General features: G+C 47.9%; 1 protein-coding gene across 1 annotated transcript; it reads left to right on the top strand.

The window, feature by feature from the left end:
• Positions 1-10,590: 10,590 nt before the first annotated feature.
• Positions 10,591-12,380, top strand: LOC126569207 (uncharacterized). Its single transcript, XM_050226148.1, has 3 exons — positions 10,591-10,892; positions 10,972-11,883; positions 11,970-12,380. The coding sequence occupies exons 1-3, from the start codon at positions 10,699-10,701 to the stop codon at positions 12,214-12,216; spliced, it is 1,353 nt and encodes a 450-aa protein (XP_050082105.1). The 5' UTR covers positions 10,591-10,698; the 3' UTR covers positions 12,217-12,380.
• The last annotated feature ends 10,120 nt before the right edge of the window (positions 12,381-22,500 follow it).

Raw genomic sequence — 22,500 nt, 5'->3', positions numbered from 1 at the left:
TCGAGCGGGCCACCCAGAGCTCTCATCTAGATCGTTTTGCGATAGCGATCTGAAGCCGCCGATGGACACGATAGTTAGAGTTCTTCCTCAGCATGCCATGCAGCGTGTGATTTCGGGTTCAGCCACAGCCACAGAGCGGCCTGCAGTTCGACGCAACGATTTGCTTAATGGTGTGCCAAATGCGATACGATGAGCTCCTAGCACTCGTTCGAATCGATTTGGAGATTCCAACAACTGGCCACTATACTGCGAAACATAAATCCCGGCTCCAGCGAGCGAACGAGCGTCACAAAGCGCTGGTTGTTTTCGCGAAACAACGCGTCAGGATTAACGAGCCTTTTCCGATGCTTGGTCGCGGTGCAATTCGAGGAACCCCCTGCACTCCAATGGCCTCAGCTTCCATTACAGGAGCTACGTGGAGCTGCGTGGCATGTGCAGAAGCATGCCAGCTGTTTTCCATTTTCCTGCGCGACATAAACGCACAGAAAAACGGGTAGATTATGCTATCAATATTTAAATTGCTTGCAATGCGCTCGGTGAAAATATGTGTCCAGGCTACTGTAAACCTCCCATCCGGCAACAAACTCCCGTATCCCGAAAATGCCGTTCGATGCAGTAAGTGCCTTTTCCACGTTGCCTTTTTATGCTTGCTCTTTCCGTTCCTCCCGTTTGCATATCATTTGAAGGAGGATTGTCCCTTTGTCTTTTGGTTCGATGCAGAGCGTTGCCTCCCGGAGTGGAGTATCGCTGTCGCGCGTTGGATCCATTAATTTGTTCCAACGCATTGTGCGTCGGCTTGTGCAGCCGCATTCGTACTGAGCGGTCCGTGAAGTGGATCCGGTTTCCGGTAGCAAGTGGGTCGAACCGAATTCTCAGTATGGACTGAATGGTTGTTTTGGATGATTTTTAGCAAAACAAATTTCCGAGGAGTGTGCTACCGATTCCTGCCTGCTCTGGTAGTACTAGTGACGTTCGTTTTCGGATGCTTAGCTTCCGATGTTGAACGGATTGTCAGTTGATATTACACTAGAACCACAGTATCCTATCGACTGGGAAATATCTGTTTCCTGGTATTCCACTGTCGATGCAACACAAAAACCCCGTTTGTAGTTGTTTTAGGAGATGTTTAAATATTGGTTTTCGAATCCGATGTATTTTAATACTATGGAAACAGCTACCATTTCCTTTCGGGAAAAATAAAAAAAAAACAGAACTAGGAGTATAGGCTCTCTTGTTATGTGTAGCAAATATACAGCCGTAGATATTTCCCTCTTTTAAGACTTTTTTCTGGTTAACGGAAGACAAAAACATTGATGATAATGATTTGTTTTGGGAAACTTTTTGTTTCGAGATTCTTTTGAAACATTACGTTGCTCAAATAATAAGCACAATAATTCGAGAGTTTGTTTAAACATAGCGTCAATTTTTTAAACGTAATTGAATTTCGTAAAATCATAAAAAGTTCACCAACGCTCATCCGATTGTCTGAAATCATCTATTTTATAGTGCAAGTCCACATCTTATCGAAAACATGATCTCAGCTGGGAACAATATCTTTCAGCTAATAACTTAATTGATTAAGAAAGCATTTTGTTAGAATCAGTCACTTTCTTATCCAGTAAATGGACTATGCCTCAAAACTTGAATAACGTCTGATTATTTGCAGAATTTTCCCTTGTTCAACCCATAATTAAAGTCGTTGCTATTAAACATGCAGAACGCACTAACGCATTTCTACTGTTCATGAATCCTGTCGCTTATCCCAATCCCTAAACCCTACACAGGCATGCTTTTTGTTAAGAAATAAATGAAAACAACACTTTCGAACAAAAAAAACCCTGAAACTACTCGAAGCGAAGCAACATCGCAAGAAACAAAATGACAAAAGATGCAACAGTTGCTCCCGCTCGATCGGCAAGTGCGCTTGAGACCATCATGGCAGGCCTTATGGTTGCCGGTGGAAAAAGTTTCTCTTTACCGGATGCTCCACTCTCGATGCCGGATCCGTACCGTCAACCGGCAAGGAACGAGTTATTGCCCCAGGACAGCTCCACTCAGGATCCCTCGACGGTTATTATTCTGCCATATCGCCATATCAATGACACGACCAAGGAAAGAGGAGTAGGAAAAGCAGTAGATGTACAACGCATAGGGTAGAAGGAAAATCCCCAACGTAAGCACTCAACTCAACTCACTTTCGGTTCGGTGGCATTTTCCTTGCTTCCGTCATAACCGACGCCGGCCCGCCTTCGGAATTCGACTGATCGGATCGGATCTGGAAACTTACTCGATGTCCTCCACTCCACTGGATCCGAGTCTCTTGTTATAGTTTTTCAATTTACCACTCCCTGGGACGTGTTGGTGAGTGTGGCATGCTGGGGAAGAGGGCATATAAAGATGTGTCCCAGTGTGCCGCATGTCATCATAGACGACTGACAACATTTCCTCCACTCGTTAGGGAGCGGAACATTTTCTTCGCTTTTCCACAGCTCCTAGAAGTAACGAGTAGAGGAGTCGTGAAAGGGAGTTGAGTTGCGGGCGGGAAAGCGAAAGAAGTAGATCGTATTTTTATACACCACGTAGTACCGGCAACGACCAACTTCTCTGCTCTGCTCTGCTCTCCTGTTTATTCCAATATTTTAATCATCTGCAGTGCCAGCGAAAAAGTTGGTATCACTCCGCAGAGGATTCGCCGAGGTGGGAGTGCTGCACTGGGAGTTGGATTCGATTTGGCAAATTGTAAGCAAATTTCCGTTCCATTGCGAAACTCCGCCTCAGTTCTATTCCCTCGAAAACGGGAGGATAACAGTAGATCTTCCGCAATGGACCACCAACTTTTCAACAACCATTCCGGGATCTTATTGTGGCCAGAATTGGATGCCCCAAAAACCAGGCATACGCGTGGCCGTGGCGTTTCGACCGAGCGTCCGGGGGTTTTCCCCCTTGTTCCCGGTAGCTAATCGTTTGTTTATAAAGTTGCGGTAATGAGCCGGCTGGGAGGGATCATAACGAGCGTGTTTCTGCCGGGAACCGGAATGAACCAAACGGCCCCGGTGTATCCTCCCTCAAACGCGTCCACCACGCGTCGCCAGCAGACAATCGTAAAGTGCAAAAGTTGCAATATGGCACGCCAACATCTCCAGCGTACCATAAACGATTGCTCGATCCCTTTGCTGGCCGCACACGCTGACCTTCTGACTGTTGGGGAATGCTTTCGGCTGGTTTTGGGGGTCCATAGCCCTTCCATCACATTTGCGCACACACATACCCGGGTCAATCGGAGCGACGGAGTGGAAAACTTTGCGCCGAAAACTCTCCAAACCACACGATCCAGCTTCTGGGCGGGGAGTTCTGTTCTTCTGGTCCGCGCACGTGTGTATTCGGAGTGAGCCTAAGCCAAGGTCCGTAACTTCGGCGTTGAGGTTAAGGAAGGGAATGAGCTCTTCTGCTGATGCTGCTGCTTATTCCGTTGTGCTAATTAGATAAGTCTTAATGCCTCGTGGGAGGCTTAAGGGTTAAAGTTTCAAGTTCGTGGCCGACAACCATTCGGTCGATGGCTCTACAGAGCCGTCCGGCAAATTACCGGGGGCCTACTGGGATAGTTTTGTGAGGTGTGCTGTTGATGGATGGCGTTTTTGCAAATGATGCAATTGACGAGGATACCGTATTGATCGATCTAGGAGCCGTAGGTTTAAAGAAGAGTTTCGTGGGCAACGCTACGCTGGTGGTTAGGCCAGGATATTGATAAATGTTCTGAAGATACTTATTTGCAATTAGAACAAAAAAAAATTGAAAACTTAACAAAGGTATACACAAAGAAGACAATAAGATAACAATAGAAACAATGATTAGATGAAATGTATTATTCGATATAAGAGATTAGACAAAAATCCCAAAATAAGACGGTAATGTGTGTTGTAAAAGAACGCTTTAGTTTCCAATAACTCAGAGAAAGGATCATGTATAATCAGACGCCGATAGAACAAAGAACGATTAATTAAAATACACCAATTACTGTTCTAGTACCTGAGCTATTTAACCACCTTTCTAACCAACAAACCAATAGACCCAGTATTCAGAAAATTTGGCTTTTGACCTGTGCGGTGAGACATCTTAAGATAAAGAACAAGGTAAAGCAAGTAAGAGTAAGACTGAACTTGCATGCAGATTGAGAGAAAAGCGCTGGTTAACTGGTTCCCGGAGACAAAGGCACCATCATTACCACCGTCTCCGGTGGGTATGTTACACCAACACTCAGCATTCCTTCAACGAGGCCACTGATACCATACACACATCCTTCCCCCCTCACGCCTGCACCTGACTGTAAAATGATCAACCGAGAGCCGTTAGGTCTTACGGTTACTGCTGCTGGCGACCGGGCGAGTAACGAGCATCGAAAAGTGGTGCCTGTGACTACTATCGTCAGAACAACGAGCGATCGACGAAATGGAACGCCACATTAAACGTCTAGCTCACATGCCAGACATTAACCATTTAAGGGAGGATTCAAATTCCCTAAAAGTACACCGCATTGCACCGCACCTGACACCGGGCCTGTGGTTCACCTCGGAACAGTTTCTCCGCTGGAGCTGGAGTCGTCTGGCTGGAGCGGTAAACGAACCGCTACATATTGAATGGGAACGTGCCGTGAAACTTTCACCATTTACCACCGCCAGTGCGCCTTGAAATGTAAATGCTGTCTCCCTCTTCGTTCCGCGCCTTCAATCCCGTCTACGGTGACCGCAAGACGCGAGCAGCCAGGGAGAGAGTGCGCGCACCTTAAAGTTCACCAGCGACCTACACCGAATTACGCTGTTCCCGGGCCGAGCCGGGCCGAGCCGAGGTCCTATAACTGAACAATAAGCGATCGCAATCGTAACCCACTAATGCTGGGGCCATAAATAGTGAGCCTAACCTTTATGGGGGGAGGAAGCATGCCAGTCAGCGCTCTATGCCACCGGAACAGCAACACGGAGCGAGAGTACAAACCACAAACGTCTCGTGTCGATGCGGTTCTGTTTCGACCGGGAATGCGCTTTTGCCAGTTGCTGGCTCAACATTACACCATGTTCTCGAACTCGAACACTACTTACAAGCAAGCATTTACGGGTGGTCGTGTGTTTGCGGTGATCGCGTGCACCTGTCGAAGGTCCCCGTCCCTCTCTTCCTCTCTCTCTCTCTCTCTCTCTTTATTTTGGCCTCTCTCCGGTTCAACTTTGGCGTCAAAACAGAACTCGACACTAAGGAAGCCAATTGAGAAAGTTTTTCCCTCAGCTCCCTCATCATCCCACCAGCCTGCACCAAAGTCAATCGATTTCGTCCAAGTTTTCCCAATCTGGTCAGAGAGGACGAAGGATGGTTGGGAAAAAAAAAGACCAAACGGCCGATTCCGAGCCGAAGCGAGAGCCTTTCTGGCTCGATGGTTCGTAGGTAGCTCGTTCGAACATACACCTTTGGCACCTTCGGCACCTTCTGGATGGCCACACGCGCCACAAGCGGTTCATCGGGAGCAAACTTTATCATTTATCCTCTCGGCCAACGAGTCAACCAGCACGAAGTAGTTAGCCGTACCTTCCACCAGGGAACATCGATTCATAAATGGATCATAAATTGTTTGTCCGCTTGCCAACAGAAAAGCTCGCAACGAAGGAGGCCAAAACGTCAACCGCAGCAAGGACGCCACGCTGCAGATAGTCTGGAAGGTAGTGTCAATCCCCGAGGGCAACCAGGGAACGCGACACACAAGCACAGACACTATCCCGGTAGCAAACGGATTCCAGCTGTCGTCTAGACGGTAAAATTGTCTCGAAATTATTCCATTCAAGTGAGCAGCACCACCAGCAGCATCAAATGTTCGTAGCAAGAGTGCTCCCTCCCTGTGCTCCCAACGATCATAAACTGTAACTTAATATGATTGGACCCGGCGGGAATCGAACATCGGAAAGCGCTCTCGTGTGGGTGCGGCTAGGGCAGATTGCTGCCCTGTTGGGGATCGTGGATAGAGATGAGAAAGGAGCATCTCTCCAAAACGATAAACTTTGCGTCGGAATTGCTGCAGCCAACTGCAATGGACGTCCACGAGCTGACCACACGAGAACTCCACTCTGCACGACTAATGATGGCGTTTGCACTTTCTGTCTCCTCCCGTTTTACAAGAACATCAGACAGCGTGCCCGTTATCATTATCACTAGAGCGAAGGTGAACTCGGCGGTGGTCGATCGCCATTTCTTTCTCCCTGCGGGGCACCGTTACTTTATGTGTGTTCCGTCTGGCCACCAACGGGGCAAACGGGATTTATAGAGGAGACTAAAGTGACTCCCCGTAACTGTTATGCATCCACCTTTCAACATTCGGTTGGAAACAAGCGCGCATCTTACTTGCCATGACGGAGCTGAGTTCTGCATTCTTCAGCGAACAACTCGTTAAGCAATATACCTATGGACTGACTCCGCGGTGCGCTGGTATGCCTCATTGGGGTTTGGGCCCCATTGTTTGCTCACCATTTTCCGATTTTCATTCCAATCCATCGGCGACGGTGGCGGCGGCAGCGGCAATCATCGCAGCATCATCGCATTGTGTTCACGGAAGCGACCAGCGACGTGCTTACGTGCATTTACGGTATCCGACTCAGGGTTCTGCCTTCCCGTGACTCGGGGACCTTGTTCTCAATCCGGGATCGGGCCCCACCGGGGGGGCGCTCGATTCTTGCTTCTGTTCTGTTTGCTTGCTGTTCACGGATCAATACATCACTTATTTTTATTTAATACAACATTTATGAAGCACCAGCTCGTCGAACGGTTTGTATTTACCTGTGGAATGGGGCAGAGAGAAGAAAGAAGCGCAAGCACAATGAAGCCGAACCGTGACGCGGTTGGAAGGTGCTGGATTGGCGCTGGGGGGAAGTAGATAAACGGGAAAAGCATTCGAAAAATCGTCGAGCGAGCGAGCGAGCGAGCGCGGAAAGATCTCCTGAAATACCCAATACCCGTGTTCATCGTGTCGAATCAAGCTGACTAAGCTCTCGATTATCGGATTCTTTTTTGTGGATTGTGTGTTGCTTCACTCGAGGCCAATCATCCTGGCTCGACGACGACGTGCAGGGAGTATACTCATTTCAGAGGCGGCAGAAACTGGAGCAGGTGGTTTTTTACTTTTCCATTTGCGTGAACTGCAAACAAACCCATAAAAGTAAGCAAACATTCCAAAGTCCGAATGAATAAAGGAGCGTGCGATGGATGAGAACAGAGGCAGAGCAGCGGGGGCAGGGAAGCAATAATGTTGTTGCCAGCACCAGCCAATGCATAAGTACAATACAAACGAATGTGTAGCATGGACATGGCATGGTGCGGGTATAAGAGCAATGGCTTTTCACAGTTTTTTTTTTGCTGGAAAGAATGAAACATTAAAAACTCTCGACAACCACTAGGAGACTGAAACGGAATGCGAACAGCACTCCGGAGCTTTTATTAATCTTCTAATGCCCCTCCGCAAATCCTTCCAAAAAAAGAAACACGCACATTCCAATAAGGTCACTTGTTGTGTGCAAGCGCTCTGGATTGGATTGTTGAAAAACTGAGCCACTAATTTATAATTTAACATAATAAAACAACATAAAATAAATACTAAAGCAATGCTCCTGGTTTCCAGTTTCTGGTTCAACGGAGCAAATGTTAACGCCAAGCGATGAACCCCGCACAATAACCACATAAGCAAACTCGAGCTGGATTAGTGGCGCGTTGCTCATTAACGATCGAAGATAGCTGTACGCTTACGAACGACAATGAACCCCCGACGCTTGTTTTGGTTGGCACTAAGAACCACTCGAGCCACGCTTCAGACAAATCGAGTTGACGGTTGCCCTCCCCGCGTGGTGGCATCGTTTGTTCCAGGTCGACGCCTAAGCTTATGTGGAATTGAATTTTGCACCCCTTGCCCCTTCTCTCTCCAACCTAACCCGTGGGAACTACTCACCGTAGGAGCGTGGGCGAATGAACGCACCAATGCTCCCCATCGGAGGGATCGGGAAAAGACTAGACTAGACGACACCAAGACTCCCACGACGGCGGCGATTGTGCGCCCAAAATGTGTTATTATTATCGTTGTTATTATCATAATGACTATGGTGGAGTTGATGTGGATTTGAATTCTTTGCGAAAACTTTCCTCCCCGTAGGTCCCGCCTTGGGCCACGACGTGAAGTCGCGTCGTTCTCCCGGAGACATCCCGGAGCTATGTGAGCGTCCCAGGCCGCCGGTAGTTCTTCCACACGACTGATCGTCTTCACGGGCGGTGCTAGTGGGGGTGAGGGCAACGGGAAGTTAGTTTGCTTGTGCCCGGTATGTATATTATCCTTTCCACCTGGATTGGGTTCCGGTTAGTGGAAACAATGCGCAAACAAGGAAGCCGCTTGTTAAGACGGCATGCCTTGTGTGTGTCTTTGTGTATATTCAGTCACAAGAACCACGAACCAGCACCAGTGCCAGTGTTCACTGCACCAGTGGCAGCTGGACCGGCGGACGACAGAAATGCTTCAAAGTTGCTGGCGCGAGCACCGTCCAACCGAACTCGCTTAACCTGATTTTCAACTACAATCCGGAAATTGTTGACGATGCTTGACGATAACTGGTGTCACGTGAAGGGCGGGGGGGGGGGGGAGGAGCGGAAGGGATGAAAAGAGAGGAGCCCTCGGTGCACCCCGAGGAAATGGAGAAAGTGATTCCACACATCCGCAATTGCCGCTTCCCTTTTCACTGCTCTCACCTTATCCCGGGACGATGTTCGTCGTTGAATTTCGAGCTCAAAGTTTTTGAAACTCTCCCTCACACCCGACAGAGACAATGCCATCCGAAAAACCTCTTCTTCAAGCCCTCTTCTCTCTCCCATTGTTGGCTGCCAGCGGCAGCGCAACACTTATCCCATAATTGAATGGGAAAGTTTCGAGATCCTTACAACGCAACGCACGCAGCGCAACCTTTCCAGCCAGCGTTCCCACAATGGCGTTCAGTGATTCCGAAAGGATTTAGCGTAATTTGATTGCGATTGTCAGGAGCTGCATGTGTGTTCGTCGTCCTCGGAGAGTCGAGTCCACGTGCAGCGAAGGAAGGAGATGTGCTGTGCTGTGTTTAATGAATTTACTGGCTCAACTGACAAACACATACACAGTTCGGTCACAGTTTCGGCGGTGCGGAAGAAGCATCTCAACGAGCGAGCACGTGAGGCCAAGCTGAGAAGTTTCGCTTTCCTTGACGGCTTTATGGCCGTAAGTTTTACGACAATTTAATTAGTTTCATTATCGTCATGTTATTTGTCTGTCACAGGACCAAAAGAGGCCAAAAGCGAAAACGAAAGACAAAAAGTTTGACACCACAAACACACACTCCTCACCGAGTGTGTTGCACTTCTGCTTTGCTGATTTTTCTTTCTTTTCTCTTTTGTGATTCGTTTGTGAAGTGCAAATTGCACTCTGGCATGCAGTTGTCTAATGTGCTGCCATGATGGCGCTCGTGCCGGAGTGCCTTTCGACCTCCGAACGGAATGATGGTCGTGTAATGGCTGTTTTTCGCAATTAGACAAAGTAGTCGCAAACGAAGTTACGCTACGAACAGCGTTAATGTGCGGCCGCGTCAGTGTCATGGCACTAAATTGGCCCCGCCCGATGGGATGATTGTGTTCGGTGACATGTTCAACAGGATAGTATCAGCTGCTGTAATCACACTCGCGTGGGAGAGAGTGCGTGGTAGTGAGCTTTGTTATCACATGGCAAGGATCATTTATCGTTTGGGATGTAATGAGGGGGATATAATGCAGAATGGTTTCTTTCGTTAGTTGTAATACTAGGATAATTAGTGCATGCGGTGTATGTAACAGAGCTATGAATGATAGATTTAAGTTAAGTTTCATTAGAGAGTTAAAAAAACTCTACGCGATGTTGTATATTTCTCAAATATAAGCAATAAACCGTTTATTATAGCGACGACTAAGCAATCTAGTTAGCATGTCCTTTTTATAAACCAACATGACAAGTAATTGGAATAGGATGTGATTTGATCAAAATCGATTAAAATTGTTTATTATTCTTGACAAATGATTGAAGACACTGCAACACTATATTTTTCTTCGTGATACCTGTTTTTTTAAAAAGATAATTTAAAGTTGGCGAGCTGTTTGTTGTAACCGTACCAACAACAAAACAAACAAACTGCGAACTGCGCCCAAACGAACACAACACAATCTATTTACTTTAGCATCAACAGTATCACCTCTCTCTCTCTCTCTCTCTCACCAACGCAGATTCCCCATTTGTTGACAAAAATAAACCCCCAAATTATGCTTCTCATCGTTCCCAGCTAACGCCTCGCGCACACATTCAAACCGCGTCACAATCACGTTCACGGTCACAATCGTCTGATGCTCCGTCACACGTAGATAACAACCAATCTGCTGATGCTACCGGCAACTCGTGGAATGAACTCGTGCTTCCCCCCACTCTCACTCGACCACGATAAGATTGCCTACGAACAGCGCACGAAACGCACCGAACACACCAAATATTGACCGCACAGCCCTTTGCAAGTGGTTGTTAGAGTCGAACCGCGTTGTGTGTAGTGATTCTAACTCGCGACTCAATTAACTCGCCATCCGACGACGATGACGGACAGTTTCTAGTGTGCCGGCGATCATCACACTCGCGCCGATAGTATGGATCACGAGCGAAAAGTGAAGTTTCTAACGACGGAGCTGGTGGAGAAGATTCTGCGCCAGAATGCGGATCTACAAGACTATCGTCTACGGGAGGGAGAGGACAGTTGTACCCTTACCACTCCAAAGGGGCTGGATGGCTTTATGTCGGTGATTCATCGGTTAACGCTGGAGCTCGAGCACAAGCGCACAAGGTAATGATAAGCAAACAAATAAGCATTAGAGTTCTAGCGTGTGATAGCGCAACCTGATACCTTTTCGATCTTCTATTAGATCACCCAAAACACTGACACTGATGGTCAAGGTCATGAAGGGGGATGACGATTTCCGCCAGAAGTCACTCGGATTGGTCCTCTTCCCGAACGAGATCAATGTTTACTCGCACGTGCTGCCAACATTCGAGCAGCTAATTCGTGAGAGCGATGCACCGATCAATCTGACCACGCTCTGCCCTCGGATCTACCTGGCCGAGTCTGGCGCTCGCTATCCAGCTTACAGCGACCAGGAGGAAACATTCCTGGCGATGCAAGACGTAGCCTCGAGTGGTTTCATACCCGGACCACGACTTAACCTCGATCGACCTCATCTGGAGCAGATGGCACGCAAGGTGGCTCAGTTTCACGCCTGTTCCTACGCCCTCCGTATCGGTGGCCACTCGGACCGGCTACGATCGCTCGTGAATCGCATCATTCCACTTAACTTCATCCAGGACGGAGCGATCTTCTTCCAAAGTTATGACATCGTCTTCAAGGTAGTCTTCGAGCGTTTGTTCCGCTATCTTCACACCAATCCGGCCTCGCTCGCGGAGCTGAGTGATGAGGTCCGGGAGAAGATCGACCTGCTGGAGCACAAGTACGGCACGAACCCATCGGAACTGATGCAACGCTGTCTGGCGAGGGATGACACGTACTCCGTCATTCTGCACGGTGACTACAACCGCAACAATGTGCTCTTCCGGTACGAGAACGGTACGCCCCAGGATGTGATGTTGCTGGACTTCCAGGAGAACCGGTACGGTTCGCCGGCGCTCGATCTCTCGTTCTTCATGTACATGAACATGCCACCGGAAGCGTGGCAGGATGGGCGCTGGGAACAAGTCCTTACGGCCTATCATCGCGAGCTCATCGGCTGTATTTGTGCCATCACACACCTCGAACCGGACGACAGTAGCCTGCTACCGTATGGGTACGTCGTTAAACAGTCGAGTCCCCGCGTGTTCCCCACTTTTCATTCCATTTTGCTCTTTCGCTCTATGTCCACATTGTGCTTAGGTACGACGCGATGAAACGACATCTGGCACAGTATTTCATCTACGGAGCAGTAATAGCCATCAAATTTCTACCCTGCATGCTGTCGAGCGAGTCCGAGGTGGAGCAGATTGTGCATCACTTCCACACGGACATCACGGCGCCCGGTTTTCGCGATATCTATCTGATCGCCGGTGGTGAACCGGTCAACGAGCGACTGACGAAGGTTCTCATCCATGCCACCGAGCAAGGTTACTTGGATATGCTGTAGAGCGGCATCGCACCGTTAGCATAGAAAGTGATTTTGAAAGAGAAATATTTACCCTCAAACGCTAGCTGCGATGAATTGCGATGTCAAATGAATCTGTCATCCATCAGTTTTGTAGAATAGATGTAAAGGACCTTCGCTTCTAAAACTCCCCGTTTTCCAATGTGTACTGTGTTAGTTCGTTTCATTCATTTTTGCAGACCTTCTCCTGGCGAGCGCGAAAACAGTGATCGTAGAGTAAAACTCATCAACGGAACAATTGGTATGAATCGGGGGGAAACAATGTTCTCCTGCACATGGACTTTGCCATCTCGGACCGATGATTCAATTGCAGCGTGAGAAAACCAAACACAAAAAAACACAAAAGGTCGCAACAAACCCTCGCCCCCGGGCGAGGGTTTGCCAAACACTCGGATGTATGGCGCTGGATGTTGCACAAAATAACAGAAACGGTAGAGCGTTGCAACAAAAAACACACAATGCCGGAAGCGTTGATAGATTGTAACGAGCGATCTGAAGGACTGTAACGATACTCTGTTTGTCAACGGTACGGGGGACGGTGGTACGCCCTCGCTGCAACCCCTCACCTGAAAAAAAGTATCGGAAACGGTCGTGTGCGCGCGCGATGCTGCTTCGCCCTGGTTGGAGCTGGAGCGCTGTTGCAGCAGCTGTCACGTATTTGTTTTATCAAAGAAGTACTACAACTGCTGCTCCTGCTGTTGCTGATGCTGCAGCGGAAAAACAATTCTCTTGATTGGCTTTCGCAAAAAAGGATGCTGTCGTAGCCCACGGGGTAGGTGGAAAAAACGGGAATTCAAATAATTGAGATGTGAAGTCGAAAAGTTAGACGCATTTGGAATCGAGCCAATCGAAGTTATCGGGATCGCTCGGTTTTTTTTTTGCCTTGTTGTTGCTCGGAACCCGCTGGCTCACGCTGGTTCCGTTTTGGCATGCTTTTGACTATAAATTTGAGGAAACATTTGAGAAGTGGAGAGCAGAGGCAGTGATTTTAGTGGAAAAGTTTTTACTTCAATTAGTGGGAGAAATTTCGCGTAATTTGTGTTGGAATGCCAACCAACAAAGCAATCTGTGCGTGTTTTTTTGCGTTTTCCATGGCATTCGTTGCTGTAAATAGTATTGAACACGTTTTTATCGTGGGTTTCTTTTCTTTTGTATGCATTTTGTGCGATGTTTTATGAACCATTTCCATATTTAGTTTATTTTTTATTGTTTGACGCGTTTTTGCTAATAATCGTTATCCATTACACACTAATAACGTTATGTTTCTACTTACTATACAATTTATTACATCTTTTTCTTTAATTTTTTTCCAGTTTGTGCATACTACTTCCATTTTTGTAAACCAAAAATCTCACATGCCAGCTAGCGACGTGTTTCGTGATTCCCAAAACCACGTCACCGCACTTCTCTCTCCCAATGCTTCGTGGCAGTAAAACCCATGTCATCTATGCCAACATTCCGTGTGCACCAGAGGCTAGCATCGGTGCGCTTGCACCCGGACCCGGTGATCGTGCAACGGGGCAATACATTTTCCGGAAAACACTTATCATGTTCCATCATCACTTCCGGATGCTGCGGTACGGCCTCGTAGCGAACACCCGCATAAGACACTCCACACGAAATTGAAATGAATTATTCGTCTGTCGGCCGTGGGGCATTTCATCGCTTTCTCCCCTCGGAAAACCCCAGACCAATGCACAGCAACTCAATGACCCAGGGCAGTTTTAGGTGAGGAGCTTTCTCCAAATCTGCTAGACTCGAGGCTTCCTCGCGGATATCCCGTGTTCGGTTCCTAGAAGAAATGGCCACCAATTAGCCATCGCCATGACCAAACACACATACACAGCTACCCGTGCTCGATGGTAATTCGTACGCGATAACGCTGAGAGGCTTCATCCCGTCGGAGCGAGTCCGATTCCGGAAAAACGGGTTCACGCTTTTCATAGTACATATCGTTACATCGTTCACCGGGTGGGGGCGAGTAGAGAAAGGTAAAACAATATTCCAGCTGAGATCGAGATAAATAACCATTTTCATGCTGAGCGTCCTGTTTGCTGCTGCAAATGGATTAAATGTGTTTTCCGCCGCACAAAAAGGGAAGAAGCACCAAAGAGAGCCCCGTCCTGGATGTTATGATACTTGCTGTTGCTGCTGCTGCTGCTGCTGCTGCTCTTTGTCACATGTTTTGCTGTCGCTGCAAGTGCTGCAGTTCCTGCAGATCGTGCACAACCAGCAGCAGCAGTAGCAGCATCTTGCACGATAGGTGGCAGGGCCTGCCATCGCCACCATCCTTTCCATGTAACACGCCAGACAAACGCGAAGCAACATAAATTCCCGCGCAACAGTATTCCAATTTATCATCGCGGGTAATTCAATAAATTTTAGCACGATCCATCGGAACTCAGCTGTGTGTTGGCTCTCTCTCTCTGTCTCTCTGTCTCTGGTTTGCCTTTTTGCTTCTGGCATCGTCATCGTCGTTGTCGTCGTCACGAAGAACCTGCAATAGGATGTTTTTTTTTGTATTTATTGTCACCAAACCAGTCCAACCATGCCAAGTTACTCCACAATCATCTTCGCTTCGCTTTGCGTTCTCTGCTCGATCTGTGAAGACAAATGTCTTACCAGTCCACCCTCCAGTCGCGATTATGCAGTCCCGTGAGACGTGGCCAACAGTACAATCGGGGTAACGCTCCATCCCTTACTCGCAATGTCCCTGCACCCCTTCATCGTTCGTCTTTCGGGCGACTTGTAAGTGTTATTTGAAATTGTTCATCCCTCTGATCGCGACCAACAGCATGAAAGAAAGAGAAAGAGAAAGAGAGAGAGAGAGAGAGAGAAAGAGAGAGACAAAACAGAGGAACAAGCGAACCCGAACACGGAAACGGTGGCGCCATTGAGCGGGCGGAAGTGTGAAAATTTGTCACAATCAAACCCATGGCGACCGCGGCCACGGTCCTCCCTCACAAACAAACCCCACGAGAACACCCCCCCCCCCCCCCCCCCCGTTCGTTCGCTGGAGAAATGAATCAAGGAATGAACGCAAAACAAATTCGAGCAAATAAAACGAGAGATTATTTATGCATTTTTAATGCCCATTTCGTCCTCAGCTGGTCCTGGCCCGTGTCGTGGTGCTCCGGGACCGGTTGCAGACCCCGAACGGTTCCGCGCGCAAGTGTTTCTCGCACACTACGGTCACCATGGCTGCCGGATCGTTTCGCGGGCTGCTGTGATTTACGGTGGCGCGCCAGCAATGCTCACCTCGATGCCGTGCACTGGCTGCGGACGGACGGACTCGATTCTCTGGCAATTCTGTCCCCCCCCCCCCCCCCCCCGTTCACTGGCCAGACTGGCGTTGACGATTGCAAGTTTAATGGAGCGCGATAGCGAAGCGGTAATTTTCGGACACCCCGTACCCGCAAAAATGAAACGACGACGATTGGTGACTGGACGAACAACTGCCTGCTTGCCATTGCCGGCCATTGGTGGCTAGATGGACTGCGCGTATTATGTTGGCCAATTGGCACATCGTGTGACGGTGGCTTCCACGGTTCGGAATCACTTTAAACGAAATGAAAGTCCTCACCTCCAGCGCTCCCCAAAATAGCCAAACGATAGCCACCGCCGTCCGTCCGGTGTCCTGCAACCTGTGTCCCATCACTCCCCCCTCCGCCACTTCGGAGTGGTTAACCGTGGAGTGGCTACAAAATGGCACCGAATTCAACGAGACTTTTCGAGGATCATAACTCGGTTCCGGCATCGGACCCGGATCGGCACCCGCATCCCTTTGTCCCATGTCCGCGGTGGTTTGGTCGGTGCGGTCGGTGCGGTCGTACGGTCAACGATGCTGTGGTTTGAAGTTTGGATAGCAGAACGCACGGCGAGGCTAGCCAGGTGACCAGAGGGTTCCGTTTTTTTTTTGTCCACCCTCTCGTTTTGAACGTCCTTTTTGGCGGCCACGGCAGTAGTGGATTGCAAATTTGCAAATGAATGCATCGCGTGTTTGTAGCTGTGTGTATGGTGCACCGGCAGGTTATGATGCATCCGCTTCATCTGCTTGGCTGCATGGCTGCTTGGACCGCTGCCATCATTATTTAAATTCTGCTCTTTTTTCGCATTGTTTTTTTCGCTCCTTTTCCCCGGATCGTGTTGGACGCTCCAGTACCTGATGATGAGTGGGTGCAAATTGCTTCCCGCAATTGCTACGCAAATGTGGCATTTTCATTTCACATTCTGTCCCCCGCTCCCGCTGACCACCGTCCTGAGTTCCTGTGTGCGTGCCCTGGGCCCCCCGGGGGGGGGGGGGGGGGGTGCCTGCCTGGTACAGGCGTGCGTGTAAAAATCGTTTACCGTACGGCGTGAGGTGAGCGGTTCCGGTGACCGTCATTTTCAGTTTAAACTACTTTACGCGACACGAGCACGGCAACGTAAACAGTAGGAGCAGCAGCACAGGCCAGTGCTGGACATCAGTCGGAACCGGAATGGTGATATGATAAATGAATTCGACGAAAGTTGTGACAGCATGGACCGCGCTAGTGGACCGCTGAAGGACTGGTGTTTACTTTTTTTTTTTGCTTTTTTTTTCGTTGCTGGATACACCATATGCCGGCCGGGGTTATTAATGTGTCCCGGATGGTGGACTGGATTTCCACACGGGAGCCCCAGTGTCTTAATTACGGAACTTACGGGGCCTGGATTGAGTGACGAGCTTGGTTCTGCGGGCTTCAATATAAACCATGTAGAGGCATTTATATTTAGTTTAATTAAGAAATACATTATTATGCTCGTTATCTTATGCCCATAAAGATTGAATAAGCAAGAACACAATAAGAATAGACAACTGTCCTTAGATGCAAGCAAATTTATTATTTGAGCGTGTTACTTGAGCTCTAACTTACCTTTGTCCTCCATTAGAGCAACATTCTTCACAAGGCAGATGAACATAAAATTGACCAAAAGCATAATAATTAGAAGCTTCGTCATTAGCGCGAGATTTATTGTTACCATTTCTAGGAATACTTCTGCGTAAGGATAGATATAAGTAAATTTATACTGACAACTATGAATACTAGATCAAATACATGTAAACCTGTCAGACAAATCAATCAAATCCTCCTTCAAAACTGAGCAAACACCACACATTGCCTGGGTACTACGGCAAAACAACACCGCAATACTATGTGTAGAGGCAAAGTGCTTGCTCACAACCACCGGAAGGCAAAACAAATCGCACGAGAGTGACGACTGACGTAGAATATCCACACCCCCCTCCGCTATAACTTTCCTTATCAGAACCCTTTAGCCAGCTTTCAGGCAAAGCCAAAAAAAAGGAACTTTTCATTCCTTTTCCCAACGAAAAATCACCACCGGATGGTTCCCACAATGACGCAGCCACTTTGCGGTGGAAAGGAACCGTGAAAGACCGTCTCATCCTTCGTCCCCAGGATTCGCAAGATGGTCCTCCGGTCTCTGGCCGTAGGCCAATTTCTGAACCGTCATTCCGTGCGCGTGCTTCCGGAATAGGCACAGCAACGGTGGCACCGTCAAGGCCAGGATAGACCGAGGAGGATCCGACCGGTCCGGGGGCTCACATGGTAAAATAATAAATTATTCTAATCGGACTTAATTAAATTAGATGACTTTTAAGGCATTTAAAAGCCTCCGTGGCGGTAGCTGGGAGGTCGCCCTGCAAGGGATTAGCAGAAGGAAGCAGCAGCTGACGGAGCCCTGGAGCTTTGCGGAATGAAACGACCTAGCAAAATGACGAAAGTGACGCTAATGAGCTCCAACATGACACCGTTAAAGGTGTGCTGAGGCCGTCCCTGTCCAAGCGACGTTAATGGAAACATCGGTTCAGCTTCTGCGCTAGCGGAAGTTGGATGATTTGAACGGTCGCGCACCACACAAAGACGAACGAGGACGATGTGGTATGAAGGGGAGCAATGGCGGTAAAAATCTGATAACCACCGAGAATTGAGGAAGCTCTCTGTCGTGCATAAGGTAAAGGAACAGAACACAGAACTCTAATGCTTTTTTGGATGAATTCAATCTGTTTGCAAACAATCAATTTAAAAGCAACCGAGAATCCCAGAATGTACCTCAAGACAGTCAACAAATTACCGTAAGCTTTGCTTGATTTGACGATATTAGTAATGATGGATGAAGATCTTATTACTGTGCTCATCGTTTCCCCCTTGTTGCCGGCCATGCTAATTGAATTGAAGATTCTCGATCATTCCTCCCGGTTGATTATTACATCAAACGCTGCTCAACCGTACCAGGCGCTCACTTTCCATTCCCCAGGAAAAAAGGAAACGGAATTATTCATTGCGATTTGCGCATAAATTAGCGAGCATCGCTGGGGAAAAACAAGTTCCAAGCATCATAAATAATCCACCAACGGACCCTTCTTCTGCTCGGTGGTCTGAGACATGAACTTGACACACAGAGTCGAGAAGAAAGCCACCGTAAGATGTCGAGGAACGCGGAAGCAACGTGGTATCAGCACCATTCGGGGAAGAAGCTTGGACTTGGTTGAAGCTGCTCTGGACTGGAGTGTTGTGCAAATCGCTTGGCCGTTTTGATAAATCTCTTCAATAATCAATTTCGGTTCGCCTTCTCTCTCTCTCTCATTGCTTTTCTCTGCTTCTCCGCAACAAAAGGAGGACGAGCCCGCGTGAATCGAATCTGAACCGAAGGCCTCGGTTGGTAATGAATTATCCAAGCATGGCATAGCCACGGGTTTCAGACCTAGAAGGACCTTCGCGCTTCACGTCCTTTGCCTCACTGACTCCCGGATCTTGCCGTCGAACCGCCGTAGTGCTCGTTCACGAGTGCCCTTCTTGAGAGCACATTTTTTGGCGAAGCGACGCGAGCGATACAAATTTAATTACGTTCTCGGTGCGATGATAATGATGATCGTTTCATCTTCACTGGTAAAGGACAGCCGGATAGTGTAGTCCAACCGTTTCCCCTCCCAATGGCAATGGACGGCACGGATTTTGGATTGTCTTGGAGCGCGCGTTCCGGTCCATTAAGTTTATTAAATTTCTTATAATTTCTAGCCCAAGCAAAACCATTCATCTGGCGTAGCGAATGGAAAGATGCAGGGCACATAAATAACAAACACAACGCGACAGACGATGCCCAGGGAGGGAAAGACAATTCTTGGAATGTAGCAGTGCCCCTGAGAGCTGATTTCGAATTTTGGTTTTCTTTCTTCCGGTTTTTTTATAGTTTAACTCGCCGTGTTTGCCTTGAATTACAGGAAACAATGCGTGCTTCGGATTGACTTTTTCTATAACAAAATTATCTTCATTACAAATTTCATTCAAGTGTTTTTAAACACACGGAAAATTTTAGATGCGAATATGGAAAATCCAGGAACACAACAGGGCAATAATGAAATATTTTGTTTGATACACTGTAGAAAATTGATCTAAATCTGTTTCAATTGAACTAAATCTGTCTCTACACAAAACCAATATGTTTAATGTATGAACGATTCTTTACGATATGATCATTTAGTTATTGTTATAGAAACGTTAAACGTTATTCGTTATAGAAACTCTTCCGAATAAAAAAAACACCTTAACAACATTCTCTCGGCATATTCAATCTAAATCTTCTTGACTTTGATCTCCCCTTCATGTGCATAACTATTAAGAATAGAATATATGTAAATTTTGATTTCAGCCTTTTTCGAAGCGCAAGTCGTACCACGTTCTTCCTCACGTTTTTTACAACCAACACTTTTATTCGTCTTCTCTTCTCGGTGTCAAGATCGCTTCTCCTCGTCTCTTCTCTGTCAATCTCCCTTATCTATCCTCGCTTCTCTTCCGAAGGACCTGTTTATCTCGCCCGATCGAGCCTCTGATCGTATACCACTTTTTCACGCAACACCCCCTCTCGTAACACCACCTACTAGCGTGGTTTTACATCCTTTCTAATTCCTCTCTATCCTTCTTCCCAGTGTATCTATTCTCTTCTACACTTCTTGTTTTTCCTCTACTTCTAGTACGGCTAGCTTCGCGGCAGGTCGTCGTACAATATTGCCTTTCACGGTTCTCACCTCCACCTGTCGAACCCTACCGTCGCTACCCTTTCTCAGCGCTACTACTTCGCCACGTTCCCAACTATTCCGTCTGTTCTCATCATACATGAACACTAGATCACCTAGCTTGATAGGTTTTACTTCCTTGAACCACTTAGTTCGTTTAGTAAGCGTAGGAAAGTATCCCCTTAACCATCTTTTCCAAAACAAGTCGAGCTGCAACTGAATCTGCCCCCAGGCTGTCCGTAATGCCGCGCCAGAATCAGCAGGGTCCTTCGCCGGTTGCCTCACACCGCTAGAGCTTCCTAATAAAAAATGGTTTGGCGTCAACGCTTCGCTGTCAGCTGAGTTCAAAGGAAGATAGGTTAGTGACCTGCTATTAACTATCCCCTCCGCTTCTACCATCATTGTCATCAACGCCTCATCGTCCAACTTACGGCTGTTGTTGTACGCCGTACTCGCTGCGGTTTTTACGGATCGCACCATCCGTTCCCATGCTCCCCCCATATGGGGCGTCCCTGGTGGAATGAATTTCCACTCCGTGTTCGTATTCGTGAATGTTGTCGCTACCAACTCCATCTCTTGTTTTAACAGATTTTCTGCACCTTGGAAGTTAGTTCCGTTGTCGGAGTATATTGTAGCAGGTGCCCCTCGACGACCGATAAACCGTCGTATCGCCTTTATGCAGGAGTCAGTGCTCAATGAGTGCACCACTTCTACGTGTACTGCTCGGATAGTTAAGCACGTAAACAAGGCAACCCATCGTTTCACGTTGCTTCTACCGCGAATCACAAGCAACGGTCCAAACAAATCAAGTCCTGTGTGCGTAAACGGTCTTTCGTAGGATGCAAGCCTTTCGGTTGGCAGTGGTGCCATCATTGGTATTTGGGGTTTGGCCCGGTAAACTTTGCACCATTGGCAATTATTCGCCGCGCGTCTCACCTCTACCCTCAGTCGAGGAATGTGGAACTTTTGCCGTATTTCGTTTACTACCGTTTCCGTATTAGCATGTCGATATTTCGTGTGATAATCTTGTATCAATAATTCTGTGAATCGGTGCCTTCTCGGCAAGATGATGGGATGTTTAGTATCTTCGGTCACATTAGGCGCGTTAGTGATCCGTCCATCCATCCTTAGCACACCATCTCCATCCACCCACGGCGATAACTGAGCTAGTTTACTGGTCTTTCCGACAATGACCTTTGCGTTCAGCTGTCCGAGTCTTTTCGCATTTGCTATTCTGGCCAACTCCGCCGCGAATACTTCATTTTGTGTTTGGCGTATGAGTGTAACAGTGGCCCTTTGTAATTCGTCAGATCGTAAAGGCTCCACCTTTGCTGTTCGAACTCTTTTGCTGTTTCTAGCGCTCTTTACGAACCTGTTTCTGTTTCCTTTGCTGTTTCTAGCGTTCTTTACGAACCTCAACATATAGGCTAACACGTTCGTCAAACGCTTTAAACTTGAAAATTGTTGCAAGTCAATTACCGTTTCGGGTCGGGTCACTTCTTCATGTACCAAAGCCTGTCTTATTTCTTCGCTAGTTTCCCATTGTTGGCTTCGGGGCTTCGGCCACATTTCCTTTTGCTCTTTCAGGAAGGGCGGTCCGGTGTACCACAACTCTTCCCTCTCCTGGTCGGGTATTTTCGACCACTTAGTCGCCGTGTCCGCCGGGTTCATTCTCGTCGGTACCCAACGCCATTCATTTGCATCGCTTTTGGACACAATTTTTCCGACTCTTACTGTTACAAATTGACGGTATTTACGCGGGTCCCCACGCAACCATCCCAAAGGCGTCGCGGAATCGGTCCAAAGCGTTCTTCTCACTGGTTTAACATCGTGACTGTCTTCTACAGTGTGCATTAGTCTCACTCCCAGTTCGGCCGCCATCAGTTCGAGTCGAGGGATCGATAATGGTTTTAACGGTGCTACTTTACATTTGGCTGCCACTAACACGCACTCGACTCCTTTCTCCCTTACGAGTACCTGGTGAAACATTTCTTTGATGTCCGCCGTAACCCCTATTGCGTACTGTCGGAATCGCATCAACACCGCTGGTAAAGACGCCAACTGATCAGGCCCTTTCAAAAGGCACGAATTTAGCGACACTCCGTGGGCACTCGCAGCCGCATCCCAGATTAGCCGAACTTTCTCTGGTTTCTTCTGGTTCGTTACTATCCCAAGTGGCAAGTACCACACTCGTCCTGGTTTAGCATCAC

This window comes from Anopheles aquasalis, chromosome 2 (genome assembly GCF_943734665.1).
Source record: "Anopheles aquasalis chromosome 2, idAnoAquaMG_Q_19, whole genome shotgun sequence".
In the NCBI taxonomy this organism is placed as follows: domain Eukaryota; kingdom Metazoa; phylum Arthropoda; class Insecta; order Diptera; family Culicidae; genus Anopheles; species Anopheles aquasalis.
Note: the sequence above shows the minus strand (reverse complement) of the source record. Positions and strands in the feature narration are given on the sequence as shown.